The sequence below is a fragment of the Pistacia vera genome, unplaced genomic scaffold (genome assembly GCF_008641045.1).
Source record: "Pistacia vera cultivar Batoury unplaced genomic scaffold, PisVer_v2 Contig927, whole genome shotgun sequence".
Lineage (NCBI taxonomy): Eukaryota > Viridiplantae > Streptophyta > Magnoliopsida > Sapindales > Anacardiaceae > Pistacia > Pistacia vera.
Genome location: NW_022196809.1, coordinates 404,526 through 421,551, shown reverse-complemented (window position 1 = coordinate 421,551; position 17,026 = coordinate 404,526). Strand labels below are relative to the sequence as shown.

The window sequence follows — 17,026 nt, the reverse complement described above, 5'->3', positions numbered from 1 at the left end:
GACATATTGTAGGTGGGTACGTTACCTACAGGGAAAGCAGAAGACAAAGGTGAAGAGTTAGTAGACTTGAGAAGACCCAATAATTGTTCACACTGTTCTGGAGTGAACTTGTAAGGTGTAGGAACTGAAGGTGACTCCTTTTTATCTGTTTGATCAACAATTGCTGCAGCAGCACGATGGCGAGAATGGCTAGATCCATGGCCAGATGAGTTGCTAGAGGACTGGTGACGTAGAACGTCTGGCGGATGAATTCAGGGAGCGGATTGAATGTCAGAAGTCCGTGCGTAAAGTCTAAAGGGCCTAAATGAGCATGCCCCATTCAAATCGCTATAACTTTTGATTCGGGAAGAGTTACGGGGCCTGTAAGATACCGCTGGAAAGCTTATTTCGAGCCCATCATCACATAAACCTAAGATTAGCCGTTTGGGGGTCATTTTCAAGGTCAAAATCCACTGTTTTGGTATGTTTCGGGGCTGTTTTAGTTAATTGCACGTTTTTTCCTATTTTATTTCGGATTTTCTTGTTTTAATTGATTCAGTTTTTGTTTCTTGTTGTTCTTAGGAGTCTTATTATGGTTTATTGTCACCCTATATAAACCTATTTTTCGTTTTGGAGAGGATTTAATAAATTATTCAGATTTGACTTTTCGATTTTAAGCTTTAAGTTTTTGGATTAAGACTTGTGTTATCAGTTCTAAAGACGTAGTTGAGTGATAGCCTTGTTTTATCACGCTACTCGCTGTGTCAACTGGGTTCTGTTGGACTTATATCCCGGAGGGTAACCATGTAGTCGAAAACACTTATCAATAGTATGGTTATCCCTTCCACAATGTGTACAATGCAACTTCCTACCATTACGTTGTTATGGTGTGTTGACCTGCATTAGCTTTACACAATAAGGCTGCAGAATCAACAATAGGACATCCGGATGAAACATCTCGTTGACGCTCTTCTTGTACAATTAGCGCATACACTTTGCTCAGTGGTGGTAATGGATCATTGAGTAAAATTTGACCCCTGATTTGTGAGTAGGAGCCATCCAAACCCATCAAAAATTGAATAACTGGATCTGTTTGATGAGCTTTTGAGACTCCACAATGTTCGCAAGCCTTATCTGTGGTGTAAGCAATGAGCTCATCCCACAATCCCTTGAACTTGGTATAATAAGTAGTTATTGGAAGGTTGTTCTGTACCAAATTTGCAATGGCTTTCTTAATCTGAAAAATACGAGGTGCATTAGACATTGTAAATCAATTAGAAAGCTCATCCCATACCTCTTTGGTTGTGTCCAGAGACATCACACTTGAAGCAATTTCACGGGAAACATAATTCAATAGCCAGGAGAGTATCATTATATTGCAACAACCCCATGCTCTAAAGGAAGGATCCTCTTTTGTTGGTCTGCGAACAGTCCCATAAAGAAACCCATGTTTGTTTTTGGCTACAAGTGCCAAAAGAATTGAACGTTTCCTATTATAATAGCCATCACCATCAATTAAGGGCTGTGAAACCAGACTAGCACCAGGATTTTCCCTGTGGTGCATAAAGAGAGGATTGTTAAAATCATTATCAGTCGTGATAACAAGAAACAACGAAACAGAAAGGCGGAAGACTTATTCTTGCTCTGATACCATTTTAGGAAATGAAGAATAAAAGAAATGCTTTATTATTCTATATGAACTATGGCATGTACAACAATATATTTATACAACTATCAAAGAAAGAATCACGAGAATTATGCTAAGATAAGAACAAAATATGAAAGGAGGAAAACAAGAAAATCTTGCTGATATGATCTGCAGCAAATCAAAGTTTCGGTGCGAATATCTTGGGATCTTCTTGTCATTTGAAATCAAATACTGTTCAATACAGTTATAGATAAAATCATAAACTATTCCCAAAATTAATTTATAAAAAACCAAAAGAAAATATTTCCAAGCTGCTTATAATTATAAAGAGTGACAATTGAGTAGGTCAATGGTGTTCCTCTTTTTACAAAAACAAAAATTTGATTGTGGGTCACAACTCACAAGGGTCGGTGATATCCAAGAAATAGGTCCACTAAACCTGGCCCATACATGGCAACTCAATTTGGGCTCATCTTTTGCCCCACAAATCCACAATACAAAGATCTTTACTGAATTCAGCTCGGCGCCACTAACCCGTTTGAAATTTCACAATATTTAAAGCTACATGTACTAAGTTTTCACCTCACTAAGACAAACCAATCACAGCCAATAAATCACAAAAGTCAAACCTATTTGACTCATTTTACTTAGACTGTCATTTCTAGTTCCATGACAGCCTGTAACTCTGCTCTCCTCAAAATTGAAAAGCGAGACCGTTCATTCTCCCTCCTCTCTCCCAAGTCCCAACAACAACCTCTCAAACTCAGTTCAGAACAGAAAACGCCTTCAAAAATCACCGGAAACACTTCACTAATTCGATGGAGAAGCGACTTCGTTCATCACTACAATCCTCAGCCGAAGAATTCCTAAACTCGGCCAGAAAACAAACCCTGAAATCATCCAAACAGAAATTAAAAACCCTAATTCAATCAACCGCCCCAAATTTAACCAACTCTCTCCCCCAATCCTTATACAATTCAATATCTCACGCAATTCAATGTTTACAGAACCAAACAGACCTCGATCCCGCCAAATCCCCTCCCACAAAGCGGCTCCGTAGATCTTCAAGAACAACAAAATCTACTGGTCTACAAGACAATGTCAACGGTACTGACAATAATACGTCAGACAGGAAACAGAAAATGCTCGAGAACCTTCAGATTTACGCGCACATCGTAACATTATGCTTAAATCATCCAAAACACGTGTTCTCTTCATCAGATTTATTGCCAGCTGCACAGTTATTGCATGATAATTTGATTCTTTTCGAGTCGGATTTGGTTTTATCTTTGGAGATTGCGAGTTTGTGCGAGACCTGGTGGAAGGATGATTTGGTTGGGAAAGAATTTCTGATTACTCAGTTTCTACCGTTTTTAGTTTCACGGTCACTGACTTTGAAGAAGAAAGTTGATGTGCATAGGGTTTATATTCTTCGTGACGCGTTTAGTTTGTTTGATTTTCATGATGAGAGCATTGAAGATTTGAAATTATTGTTAATTCGTTGCGTGATTTCGCCTTTGTATTTGAAGACTGAGGATGGGAGGAAGTTTCTAGCTTTTATATTTGGATTGAGTAGGCAAGTGTTTAAAGAAGCATTGGCAATGATAAAGTCACAGATACCATTTGGGAGAAAGTCGATGTTGGAGGCTTATGGAGATGTGCTGTTCAGGGCTTGGAAAGGGGTTGATGAGGGTTTTAGGGAGGAGATTGAAGACGGATTTTTGCAGGGTTTGGTTGAGGGTGCTATACACGGAAGTTCTCGGGAGTTTGCAGCATCCATTAGGAGGGTTTTGGGAGGGTTTATTAGTCAGAGGACTACTCATGGTGTTGAGAAGATGCTTTTCAAGTTAGCTGAGCCTGTAATATTTCGGTCGCTTCAGGTTTGGAGTTTTTCTGTAGTATTAGTCTCGTTATATATTTGCAATCATATCATCTTTGATTTATTGAGCATTTTTTGCTTTTCTGGTTCTAAAATTTGACTTTTGGATGGGCTAGCAATTAGGTTTTCTTTTGAGTATATCTAGGGCAGTGCTTCTATAATTGTTGGCTACTCAGGTTTACTCTGAGCACACCTTGGTTTGCAAGTCTCCAAGAATGCTCTGGATCATGTTTCATTTGGACTATCAACAGTCACCACTGCGGCATTTGTTTCTGAAAAGTCTGTGATAGTCACTTATAAATTAACAGTTATCATGAAGACATAACTATTTAATGTGTGTGTGAATCATAACATTAAAAACCTTATCAACTGCAATCAAAATTTTCTCTGTTGAAGAATCAAAATTGTGAAATGATGAGGGAAAACAAAAGTTGGTTGACAAAACACTGCATATCAGCATAATTGTTATACCTTAATTACAGCTGCTGGGGGTGAATTTGTCTTATGTATGTTCATACAAGTGACTGGTACAGGTTGGCACTTTTGCTGTCTCCCTATTTGCGTGCAAGCCTATTTCTCAACAGATGTCTTAAAAAGAAAAGATTGACACGACTATTTAGATATGCCAATTTATTATTCAGCTGTTCTGGATGCGTATAACAAGTGTATGCTGCTGGGTTATTTGACAGGTTGCAAATTCAAACGTTCGTCAAAACGCATTGCATTTACTGTTGGACTTGTTCCCTCTTGAAGATCCTGATGCCACAAAAGAGGTTAAAGATACATTGCTTGATAAGCAGTTCTATATATTGGAAAAGTTGCTCATGGATGATAGTCCAGATGTAAGAGTTGTTGCAGTGGAAGGTTGTTGTCGCATACTGCTTTTGTTTTGGGAAATTATTCCTTCATCAAGCATTACAAAAATAATTACGAAAATTTTAGATGATGTTTCGCATGATATATGCAATGAAGTTAGACTTTCCACACTGAATGGCATCATTTATTTGCTTGGCAACCCTCTCTCTCATGAAGTTCTGAAAGTGCTTCTACCAAGATTGGGGCATTTGATGCAAGATAATGTTCTTTCTGTGCGACTTGCTATGGCGGATCTGCTCCTTCTGCTATGCGATATTCGGAATTTCCAGTTTAACAAGGTATGGGTTACTCTTAAAACTTTTTGCCATTTCTGACGCTTTTTTGTAGGACGGTTGCTTGATATTTTCTTTGTATTATTCTGCAGGTAGTGAGCTTAGATGTCTTGCTATCTACACTTGCAAATGACCAATCTCAGGTTGCTCAGAAAATTACAAGGCTGCTAATGCCGTCATACTTTCCCTCAAGAATGAACATTGAAGAGGCATGCAATCGTTGTGTTACACTTTTGAAAAGGTCTTCTGTAGCTGGTGCAAGATTCTGTGAATTTGCTGTGTCAGAAGGGGCACCTCTTAAGTCTCTTGTCAAACTTGTCGGAGTATTCATCAATTTGGTGTTGTCCCAAGATAAGCTGGGTGCGGATCAAGTAGAAGGTTTGCTTGGTGCTGTTGCCCACCTTTGTAATAGTATATCAACTGAGCCATGTTACAGGGATGCCCTTAAAGATTCTTTTGCCAGTAATACCGTGAAGAGCTTGTTTGCAGCTGCACCTACCAGGCGTGCTCAATCTTCTGTATTTGACATTGTTTCCACCCTTCGTCCTGATAATGTAGCTGGGCTTCTTGAAGATTGCATAGGCCTAGTCAGTAATTGTAGGGGATTATTTGAAGATGAGGAAAGGCAAGCCGAAGTGAGGTCTGCCCACAAGCTATTGCTGTGTTTTCATGCCTTTGATGATATATTTGAAGCTCTAACGACACTTTTGCAAAAAGTAGCCTATCGTTGCCATGTTAAGTTTGACACTGAGATACCCAAGCACAGTGTTACCTCTGCAAAAAGAAAGAAATCTAAATCCTCAGTCAAAATGTCTGCCAAGTGGAAATATGTTAGCGGGAAAAGATCATCCAGTTTTGAGGAGGATTATTCAACTGCTGCTGGAATAGCCTGGCAAATTAAAGACTTGCTTACTTCTGAGGACTCCAGGAAAGCCATTTTAGGGTCTCAACGTTTAGAGCGGTTATTTCTTGCTTTAAAGGTCATTTCTGAGGTCAGTATTGTGCAGAGCATATGCTGTGAATATATGGATGCATATCCTGTTTTGGCTTATACTGCTGTTGCTTTGCAAATGGCTCTTCAAAATACTGGCATGAGCAATACGAATGATTCTGGTTCCAAGAAGAATAATAGAACTGAATCTTCAAGATCAATTTCAGAGGTAAGTGGTATTCTTTTTGCTGTTTTAATCTTGAATTCCATACTCTTTATGGTACAAGCCGCTAATACCTATACTTATTGTATTTGACTTTTTGCTCCAACCACTGGTGGTTCTAATGTGGCACTTTTTTTCGTATTACTTTTTAAAGACTTGTTCTTATTGGAATTGCATGCCTGTTTATCATTTACTTGGATTCTTTAAGATCCTACATTGGAAAAGAAAAGGGTAGGCATGTGGATTATAAAGGGTTTGGGTACCATCCCTTGGCAAGTCGATTTTCCAAGGGCCCAGGTTGCTACCTCGAGAAAGGGCATGGAGGCCTAAGGGAAAAGGGAGCCGCATAGTCACCCAAGGGGTAAAGAGTCCAATGTAGATGTTGGCTGCGGAAGCGTGGTGGTGTGTTAGATCCTACATTGGAAAGGAAAAAGGTGGGCATGTGGATTATAAAGAGCTTGGACATCCTCCCTTGGCAAGCCGGTTTTTTAAGGAGGGTTCTACCCAAACCCATGAAAGACCTATGACCCAGCCCAATTCCTATCAAAGGGCCATTGTTTAGTCAATTCATATCAATTTGGGAGTGGGTTCCTGTCAGATTCTTTTGTTGTTTTTTCATTTTTCTGGTGTGTTTCCGCAAGAGAAAATAATGCTGATTTTTAGAAGTAGTGCATCAAAACTTGCTAGAATTAGTGTAAACCTTGCTTCGTTTAAAATAGTTACATTTTTTTTTTCGCAAGTACAAATTGGGTAATGAATTGAGTAAATTTTTGTCTTTAGATCACTTTTTAAAAAAAGGTTTTAAATAGTATCTTGACCTAATTTTAGTTAGTATTCAAAAATGCCAAAGGGCATTAACCCTGTATAACTCTATATGCTAAGAATTTTACACTTGGAGGTCCAAAGAAGTCTAGTCTAACCAGCATTAACTCTGCGTGACTCTCCTGAAATGCTGGTGGTTAGCTGAACTTTGGCAAAGTTACCGGTAGCTCATGTAGGTCTTATGCTAGTCTTGCTTGAAGCTTGTATAGGCTGGTTTATTAGTTTATATGATATTTGCAATATTCTCTGCAGAGTGAAACTAGGATTTCTAGTTATCATTGGGCCTACAATCTAGTCCTCCAGTCTCTCGTTAACCAAGTCATAGTGATAAATGCAGTTTGAGTTTAAGTCCAAATCGAGATTTTAAACTGGAGGGAGGCCTTTCCATTTTACATCTGCCACAATCACATTGTTATGAAATCAAATACTGGATCATAGGTTTTATCTTTGTAAGAAGCTGTGCTTTGAAACTGCAACCATTTGTTTGTCAGTATCATCATATCAACTACAGCTGTTAGATTGGCTATTGCGGAAAACTCTCACTGGAGGATGCCTGACTTTGACATCCTTTCTTTTTGCAGACAATGCTGGACCAGGCAATGGATCACCTGCTTAACTGTACAGACAAATTGTTTGGAGCAGGAGATTCTGGAAACAGTGGCAAATTATCTTCAAACTCTAATCATGACCAAAACAAGGTGGCTCAAAGTCGTACAGGAAAGGTCAGAGAAGAACCTCAAATGGACATTGATGGTAAGTAATTATAGTGACGGAAAATATTCTCAGATCAACAAATGCATGCAAAATCTTAGTTCTCAAGGTACCTTATGTTATCTACTGAGAAGTGCGTTTGACACCTAAGTTCAACTGTGGCTTGATACAAAAAGAAAACTTCTTTTATTTTACTTCCTCCTGTGATAGCTAAAGGTGGATTTTCAGCTAACATTGCTTGATATTGATTTAGACTTGTAGACATGCCCATTGACTTAGTATATACCATCTATTCTTTTTTTAAATATCATCTCATCCTGAGTGGTATACCGTCACTTTCTTCAAAAAGGTGTCTGTGGTCCAAACTGCTTTAAGCACTGGGATCACTTATATGTAAAGAATTAACAAGCAAGCTGTGGATGGAGCAGATAAGTAGTGTTTTAGTTTTGACAACACTAGAGCGACTATGTAATGATACTCTAAATTGCTTGCATCTCTGTCATGTACATGGGCTTGTATGGTTTGGAATGTCTTTTATTTGATTTGGCAAGAGAATAAGCTTTGATTTCCCCACTAGATTGCTAGCCAAGAGTGTTCATATAAGTCCATGATTCAGTTAATGATCTAGGAAAAATCATTAGCTTTTTCTTCTAAAAAAATGGTGTAAATGTGCTTCAAAGGAGTCCAGCTTTTCACTACTCAGTCGAAAAGGTAAAATCCAGGAGGTAGCCTTTGTCGATTCTGAAGAGGTGGTTTGTGGTTAGAGTACATTGGGAACCTTGTTGTTTGTCATCCATTTAACTTATTACCGTTTCAATTTTCCCAACCGTTGTACAATGTTCACGGAAGCGAAATGAGAAGTTTTAAACACCTGCTTTAGTAAAATTAAATCTTTTATCTATCAGCTTATAACATTTGTCCCTCAGTTTCTCTTTCTCCAACATTTGCAATTCTTAATTTCTTATAACTGAAAACTACAATTTTTGACCTTATGCAGGATCTGTCAGCGCCAGCCAAAGGATATCCTTGAATAACGTGAAGATTCTTACTGCAGTACTCAAGTTCATTGTTGATTCCACTGCAATGGGTTTTGTTTCTGACGTCCAAGGAAGGTGCTTAAAGTTTACATCAGGTTTTGTACGTTATGTTATCTCTGCTTTAGGGCAACAATCTATAGATAAGTTGCAGATTAAGGATGAGGATCTAAGAGAAATTGTTCAGTGTCTGAAGATCTCCTTCAGCTATGCAGCCAAATTAATCAATCTAGTCCTTAGAAATAGCAGTGAAGCTTCAAGACCTACTGCAGAAGTTTTTGATCTTGTGAATGACCTGTTTGATCTTATTAGCTCAATTCAGTTGCACATGGGTTCTGGTTATGCTGCACGTCTTATTGTAGCAGCAAAGGCTTGGTTGCCTGATTTGATTTTGGCATTAGGATCTTGGTGCATATTTAATCGGAGTGGAGCGGAAGGAATGTGCTTTACTGTATCTGATCATATCAAACTCCATTTCCCGTCATGGCTCTTGATTCTAGCAAAGATTGGGATGAATGAAATGAGTACAGTTAGTTTAGAAGAAGATGACACTGGATTTTCAGAACCAGAGGAATTTCCTGAACTGAAGAGACTTATGGAACTGATAGTTTCATTATTGAAAGGAAATCAGAGCATATTGGTATTGGATGCAATTGGGGTTACACTCTTGTCTGGCTGTGTAGTTGGGCTGGAAAGGAAGGACTTTGGGTTGGTATTGGGACTTCTACGCTTTGTGTGTGTGAAGTTAGTAGGACTTGATGACAGAGAGTGGAGTGGGCTTGACATGATGTTGGTTTCTCTGGCTGATATTTATCCTCTGATTGAGAAAGAAATTGAAGAACAATGTGATGAGGATGAAAAGCAGAAACTAAATAGTGCCAAGGCATTGCTTGAACCTATTTGGATGTATCATGTTTATGAAACTGAAAGGTTTTCTATGATGGAAGAAGAGATATAAGTAAATGGGGAATTTATATCTTAACTGTAAAGAAAAGTCCGTGTTTTTGTATCATTTGTATGTAGCCGAGGCAATGCATTTTTTTTTTTTTTCAATTTTGAAGTCTTTAAATGAAACCATAAATTGTTCATGACACGTTATTTCCATGATTATGGAATCCCCCGAGGTTAATCCAATAATTTTGAATCTTGAAATTTAGGACCATATTACATGTATACAGTTCAATTGCATAAATTTGGTTCTGAGATGGTCGTTAACCAAAAAATATATAATACACTATAAATTCTACAGTTGTTGCTCTTGATGTTGGAAGTTGAACTGTTCTAGGTCCAGCCACCAAGATATGCAAGTCCACTTAAATGAATGGACTAGTTAAAAAAAGCATTACTCAATACTTTCAAATGACAGAATTACAAGAAATTTAAGAAGGGGGAAAATCACCACTAGAAGGAAATAGTTACATTTAATCAAGGAGAGAATTCATTTGCTACAAAATTGAACTAGAAGATGCTGAAAAAATATTAGAGGCATCTTTATCTTGTCAGTGAGATACTACGTTCAGTTCAGTGCTAAGTAAATAAAATAATAATGAAAAAAAAAAAAGAGATCCCACAAACAATTTATGATGTTCCAGATTTACATGCACTTGATCAATTACAGACATGAAATCAGAAGAAAATCTACTGGTAAATTAATACACAATTAATCTGCCATTTTTGAGAAGAGGGATTTTCTTTGATAGGTTAAGAAACACAGGCCTCTTACTGTGATTTGAGGTTCACACAGGGATCTTCTTTAAGCCAGCTGCAATCGGCATGCCTAAGAATCCGATGAATAGGCAGACAAACCACTGTGAGAAAGTGAGAGGTGTTGTATTGGCAAAAGTGCCTAGGAACTCAACAATTATGATTTGGAAGATAACAGTGATGCCGAGGACGGCCACAAAAACATAGTTATCCAGTATGCCTTTGAAAACATTAATTTCCTCCATCTCACGCGAGCTTATCTCATTGAAAACCTGCAGAATGAAACCAGGGGATTCTATATAAGCTAGAAGTTTTCATGAGGTCAGAAGAGGAAACATCACTAAATTGAAATTCAAATCTTCTCATTGAAATTTTAGAATTGATTGAATATATATTTATATATATGTGATCTGAATTCTGACATGTTTAAGCCAAAAAGCAGAAATAACCATTCCAATTATGAGACAGTAAAAAATAAACTATATTTTTCTTTTATGGAAGTGTTTGTCAAAATATTTTAAACCTTACAATCCATCTAGATTATCATGTGATTACAGAGAACATCAGCTACTGAAAACCAGAGAACTGGATGACCTAAAGGAGTATAAATTCAACTGCAGGTGATACTTTGTATCCGAGAAGTGATGACTTCTTTTCCCCTTTTTCTTTCCCAAAAATTTTGTAAATACTATGCAAGTCAATAACCAAACCAGCAGCATTTTATGCATATGAAGAAGATAAGTCAATAGGCATGGAAGCCTAAAGTGGATAGAACTGGACTATATATTATCTATTTGATTATTTGGACTGACCAAATCAGCAAACCTTGTAAAAAAATTTCATGGAAAAATCTGAAAACGAATACAGTGGCTGATTTTCCGAAAGAATTAGTGTAACAATTACAGAGTTACTAAAACTTGTCTTATCGTCAATTACCAGTTAACATAAATCAGGCATGCAACTTGGAGACAATATGCAAAGAGTGCTAAAGAAATCTTTCAGAAAGGTTACCTGGCAAAAGACAAATGCATTGAATATAAGCGTGTTCAAGACTATATTAGAATCTGGGCCATCAAGAGAAAATATTGCTTTTCCCCTTGCCTGAAGCAGCCATATCACAGTGAACTGATAAATTGACTGCCCTAAGATATTCCTCCACATGACATTACTGATAAAATTTCCTCTCCTCCCAACTGGTGAACGCTTCATTAATTCATTAGTTGGAGGTTCTGTTGCAAGTGCAAGTGCTCCCAGTGTATCCATGATCATGTTGACCCACAATAGCTGAACAGCTGTGAGGGGAGCACTCCCTGAAGCATGGCTCAACACAAAAACATAAGCAGGAATGAGAAGTGGTTTCTTATGCAAAACAAAAAGTTGGAATATTTAAATTCAAGCTGAAAATATGCAATATTTATGTGTTTTCTCACCTGTCAAGCAAGCAGAAGAAAAATTAACAACTAGTGCAACAACATTAACCGTCAACTGGAACTGCACAAATTTTTGAATGTTTATGTAAACTGAACGTCCCCATTTGGCCACTGTTGCAATTGTAGAGAAATTATCATCCAGAATAATTACATCAGCACTCTCCTTAGCCACCTGATTTTTTGTGAATACCATTAGCATTAATTACCAGAATTCAAATTTTGATCTTTAATAAAAGTCTAAAGAGTTGATTCAACAAATAGGCTTGACAGAAAGTAAATAATTGTTCACTAGACAATTAACACATAAGGGTGTAGGGCCTGACTAATTATTGACCCAAAAAGTCTGAAATCTTAAATATAAATGGAGGAGCTTCTTTTGAGACTAATACTATATATATAACATTTTTCATACCACATTATGTCACAAAATATGATTGATTAATTTTAAATTAAAATTAAAATTTCACCCAATCATCATTTGCCATATAATATTGTATGAGAATATTATATGTATAGTATTATTCTTCTTTTGATCACAGTATGGTGGATGTGGATCAGAAATGGCTAACCAAATATAAACCAACAGATAAATGTGGGAGGAAAAAAAATATCTTAGTCAATCTTCAGTGAAATGAATATAAGATATTTTAGAATTTTTCTTTAGGAGCTAGAGAATAGGAAAAAAGAAAAAAAAGGAAGAAGATACATAGGCAATGAACCTTCAATCCAGCCAAATAAATAGGTCAGTATAACTGTACTTGGCCATCGATGTCTGTTCTTTCAGATAACAATAAAATCATGTTGCATTTAAAAGCATTTGTAACATACTGACCTCAGTTCCAGCAATGCCCATCGCTAGTCCAATATCTGCTTCATGAAGTGCTGGGGCATCATTCGTTCCATCACCAGTCACTGCCACCACTTCATCTAATGTAGTCAGCAAGTGCTTTACCAATGTATGCTTGTCTAGAGGTGAAGATCGAGCTATCACCTGCAAAAGCAAGTAGAATGTAAGTCAAAAGAGAGTATATAAAGTCTCCTCATTACCAGGTACTCAAGTTGGATCCAATTTTTTAGTAAATAGAATGAAGAAATCACCTGAATTTTGGGAATTAATTCAATCAATTCCTCCAAATTCTTCTCTCTGAAATCAGGACCTTCAATGGCTATACCATCATCAGTAAGAATCCCGCATTCCCTAGCTATAGCCTTTGCAGTGTTTATGTTGTCTCCAGTAACCATTCTAACAGTGATACCAGCTGAACGACAAACTGCAACAGACTCCTTGACACCAGGACGAACAGGATCCTTAATACCCACAATTCCAATACAAGTATACCCGGAAACTGGAATAGGATTATCTGGTAACAATCCATTCTCCAGTTCCATGTAGGCAAGACAGAGAGTTCGAAGAGCCTCATTAGCAAACTGATCAATTGTAGCTTTGAGATAGTTAATGGCCGCTTCATCAAGGGTAACAACTTCACCATTTGAATTGATTACTTTGTCACAGGAAGCCAAGACTATTTCTGAAGCACCTTTACAGTGGGCTCGTAAGCCTCCTTCAGGGAGCTCCACCACTACTCCCATCCGTTTCTTTGTAGAGTTGAACGGCTCAACTTTAACAAGCTTTGATGCTTGTCGTACTCCCTGGAAATCTCCACCAAGCGACAAGCCCAACTCCAATATAGCAGTCTCAGTGGGTGATCCTAATATCTCACGTTTCCCATCTTTGTTAACGACTACTTCACCCCCAGTGTTACTAAATATTGATTGTAGCACAAGTTTCGCTGCAGATTCAGGGAGTTCTGAGCGCAAGCTAGAAGCCCCATCAGTATTACTTATTTCCTTGACATTCATGCAGATGCACGTTTTCACGACAGTCATGTGATTAGTAGTTAGTGTGCCTGTTTTGTCACTACAAATACACGTAGCTGACCCCATTGTCTCACAAGCCGCCAGATGACGAACAAGTGCTTTGTCATTCATCATCTTCTTCATTGCAAAGGCAAGACTCAATGTCACAGCTAAAGGAAGCCCCTCTGGAACTGCAACAACGACAATTGTAACAGCAACAGCAAAGAATTCTAACATTTTCAAAGCTTCATCCCCAGACCAACTCCAGATGGTCCCCTCTTGCAGTTTATGACTAAATAGTCCTTGCACCAAAACTGCGAATGTCACTACGGCAAAGAAAAGGCCTGCCTTGCCAATAATAGTCGCAACTCCATTCAATTTCACCTGCAATGGAGTTTCATCATCTCCCCCTTCACTAAGAGTTGCCATCAGTTTACCCCATTGGGTTCTCATCCCAACAGTGGCGACCATCATCTTGCATGAGCCATCTTGAATCTTAGTTCCAGATAGCATAAAAGGATTTTCTGCATTCACCATTACTGGTTCACTCTCCCCAGTTAAACTTGATTCATCAATCGAGACAGAAAATCCTGAAACAAAAAGTCCATCCGCAGGGACCTGGTCTCCAATCCCCAGATGTACAATATCACCAGGAAGTAAATCATAGATAGACAATTTCTGTCTAAATCCATTTCTTGTTGCATGAATTATTATCTTCTTTTTCTCCTNCAGTTTATGACTAAATAGTCCTTGCACCAAAACTGCGAATGTCACTACGGCAAAGAAAAGGCCTGCCTTGCCAATAATAGTCGCAACTCCATTCAATTTCACCTGCAATGGAGTTTCATCATCTCCCCCTTCACTAAGAGTTGCCATCAGTTTACCCCATTGGGTTCTCATCCCAACAGTGGCGACCATCATCTTGCATGAGCCATCTTGAATCTTAGTTCCAGATAGCATAAAAGGATTTTCTGCATTCACCATTACTGGTTCACTCTCCCCAGTTAAACTTGATTCATCAATCGAGACAGAAAATCCTGAAACAAAAAGTCCATCCGCAGGGACCTGGTCTCCAATCCCCAGATGTACAATATCACCAGGAAGTAAATCATAGATAGACAATTTCTGTCTAAATCCATTTCTTGTTGCATGAATTATTATCTTCTTTTTCTCCTTGTCTAGATCCCTGAACTGTAGAGATTGGCGGTAATCACTTGTTGCTGTAACAAAGACAACCAACAAGATACTTGCAACAATTCCAAGGCCATCATGGGCCCCTTTAGGCCATCCTTCCATTGCTAACCCAACTATTAAAGACACAAAAGCACACACCCCAAGTATCATTAGTGTCATATCCTGAAGAGCTTCCCAGACAAATACCCAGAAACCCCGAGGTTCGCTCTCAGCAAATCTATTGATTCCATATATCTCTTGTCTGCGGTTGAACAGATCATTATCGGTAGTGAGTCCATCAGTTATTGATGTGGACAGTTTTTCTGCAATACCAGAGACCCCATTATGAAATTTCAGTTTCTTTACATCATGGCCTTCAACGATAGACCCTAACTCATCAGCACAAACTTGAAAGCCTGCAGCTTTGACTTCCTCAGGTACGGTGTAGTCACTTGGTGACACGCCTGTAAATATTCCATGAGAAAAGGTTAGCAAGAACATTACGATTTAGCAATGATAAGTTTATCTAAAATAGAGAAGAAGCTTACCCATAAGAAATTGAATTGCAGCTTTGGAAACCAGAACAGCAATCCGCAACTTCTCCTGCAAGGTAGAAAAACCAAAAATTAGGCTCTTTATATTAATATGCCATGTTGAATGTCATAAAACTGTCTACAGAAAGCAAAAGAAAATGTGGAGTTGATTCAGAAAAATAGAATATAAAAAATTAAGGACACAACCAATAAAATCAGCTAGAAACTAAAGAGCAACTCGGAAAAAGGTTAACAACCATGGGCGGAGCCACATGCAGGCATGGCCACCCTAAGCCTGTGAGTGGCACCTTATTGAAAGCATGATACACATAAGTAAATGATTTAATCTTCTTCCCAGAATAAGTTTTTAATCTAAAAGACTTTGGATTTTGTGTTCCAGTGACAACAAATGTTTCCCTCTAAGTTTTTTTTGCCCGCCTAATCCTCAAAGTCACGGAACCTCGAATATAAGCCCCTTGAGCTAATCTCAGTAGCTCAAGCCTAAAGGCTTGCATCCCGACCAACAATAAGGGGAGAGGTTTCCCTCTAAGTTTATATTTTTGCAAGAAAATAATTATTTTATATACTTTTGACATTTTTTTGTATTCATCATCTCCAATCTACAAGTGTAAAAATCATATCTTAATTTAAGTTGATTATGAAAAAGACAAATGTTGCAGAGTTTTTGAGTAGTGTTGTTTCAAGTGGTTTTTTTTTTTTTTTTTTTGAAGTATTAGTATTTTACTCCTGTCTTGTTTTATTTATATATTCATAAAGAAATCATGTCATAAAATATTAATATTTTATATATTTAAATTTCAAAACTCAGTTACCGATCAATGACATCAAAAATCAGAAACAAATTAAAAAAAAAAAAAAAAACTTGGAGAGACGTTATAGAATTCAGATGAGGCATACAAAAAATGTGTGATGAAAAATTTAAACATATAATCCTTAGGATTCATTAAAAATTAAAATTTTAAATTAGGGAATTACTCTTGGCATTTGCTGTAAGTAAGAATATGATAATACAAGTTAGGTAGCAAAGATATTCTGAAATTGCCCTTCTATTTTTATTTAACTTGTATCTGTTCTTCGATGAAAACTTGAATTAAAACACACAACTGAGTTATCACCAGTTCCATGGAAACTTGTGGCCATAACTTTAGGTAGAAGAAAACAGAGTTTCTTATAATCTTATTTCATTCCAACCTCCACGGAAAATGTAAAAACAAGTTTAGCTGAATCATATCTATGATGACGAAATGTTGCACGACTTGGTTTAAGAAGTTAGACTCGCTTCCCTTTTGATAAGAAAACTTAAAACTCGAGTAATTAACACTTGTGGTGAAGGAATCCACTTGGTTCGCTTTGTAGCTTTGCTAAGCATTTATACATAAGATGAACCATGATGCTAATTATGATAATTGTTCAAAGTCTAATTAAAGTAAATTAGGAAGATGATGAGTTATGTAGAAGCAAATCGCCATTAATTTAAGCAGCTAACTAACGGACCTGATTGGTTTTGCGCATAGCATCAGCCTCGTGACGTTTGGAGAGGTTGGCAGTGAATCGAAACCTTCGTTTGGGATTTTTGACAACTCCGCAGAGATTTCTCCATCTCTCCAACACCTCGGTGGACGAATGTTTTGATCTAACATCAAAGTTTTCTTGCAAATAGCTCTCCATTGATCAACTCGACGTAACAGTACTTCTTATTGCTTTCAAAAATTGACAACCAAATCTCTTGACAGTTTTGATTTGAAAACCCGCGTCTCTCTCATTCAAATACTAAAGCAGTAGTAATAACCAGGAAAAAGCTTGAGCAAGTAAAGGCAATTAAGAGGTTGCTGAATACGAAGCTTCACTCCGCGTCGTGGAAGCTGCCATAAAGAGCCGTATTTGTCAGACGAGAAAAGCAACTTTGTTTTATTGCCTTCGGACTTCTTGTATT

The 17,026-nt window shown here is 37.6% G+C and overlaps 2 protein-coding genes across 3 annotated transcripts; one reads left to right on the top strand and one right to left on the bottom strand.

Annotated features, from left to right (window-relative positions):
* Positions 1 to 2,368: 2,368 nt before the first annotated feature.
* LOC116120144 lies at positions 2,369 to 9,490 on the top strand. The gene is made up of 5 exons (XM_031406080.1): positions 2,369 to 3,507; positions 4,196 to 4,660; positions 4,747 to 5,814; positions 7,212 to 7,383; positions 8,339 to 9,490. Exons 1-5 carry the CDS (start codon positions 2,446 to 2,448, stop codon positions 9,331 to 9,333), a joined length of 3,762 nt encoding a protein of 1,253 aa, XP_031261940.1. The 5' UTR covers positions 2,369 to 2,445; the 3' UTR covers positions 9,334 to 9,490.
* Positions 9,491 to 9,753: 263 nt separating this feature from the next.
* LOC116120175 (calcium-transporting ATPase 2, plasma membrane-type) lies at positions 9,754 to 16,866 on the bottom strand. Of its 2 annotated transcripts, none has more exons than XM_031406118.1 (8): positions 16,588 to 16,866; positions 15,088 to 15,142; positions 14,432 to 15,003; positions 12,608 to 13,984; positions 12,342 to 12,500; positions 11,510 to 11,681; positions 11,091 to 11,389; positions 9,754 to 10,351 (listed from the first exon to the last, which is right to left on the bottom strand). In XM_031406118.1, exons 1-8 carry the CDS (start codon positions 16,759 to 16,761, stop codon positions 10,112 to 10,114), a joined length of 3,048 nt encoding a protein of 1,015 aa, XP_031261978.1. In that variant the 5' UTR covers positions 16,762 to 16,866; the 3' UTR covers positions 9,754 to 10,111. The 2 variants fall into 2 exon arrangements, with proteins under 2 accessions (XP_031261978.1, XP_031261977.1); XM_031406117.1 differs by having other exon boundaries at positions 12,608 to 14,016; positions 14,464 to 15,003.
* Positions 16,867 to 17,026: the final 160 nt, after the last annotated feature.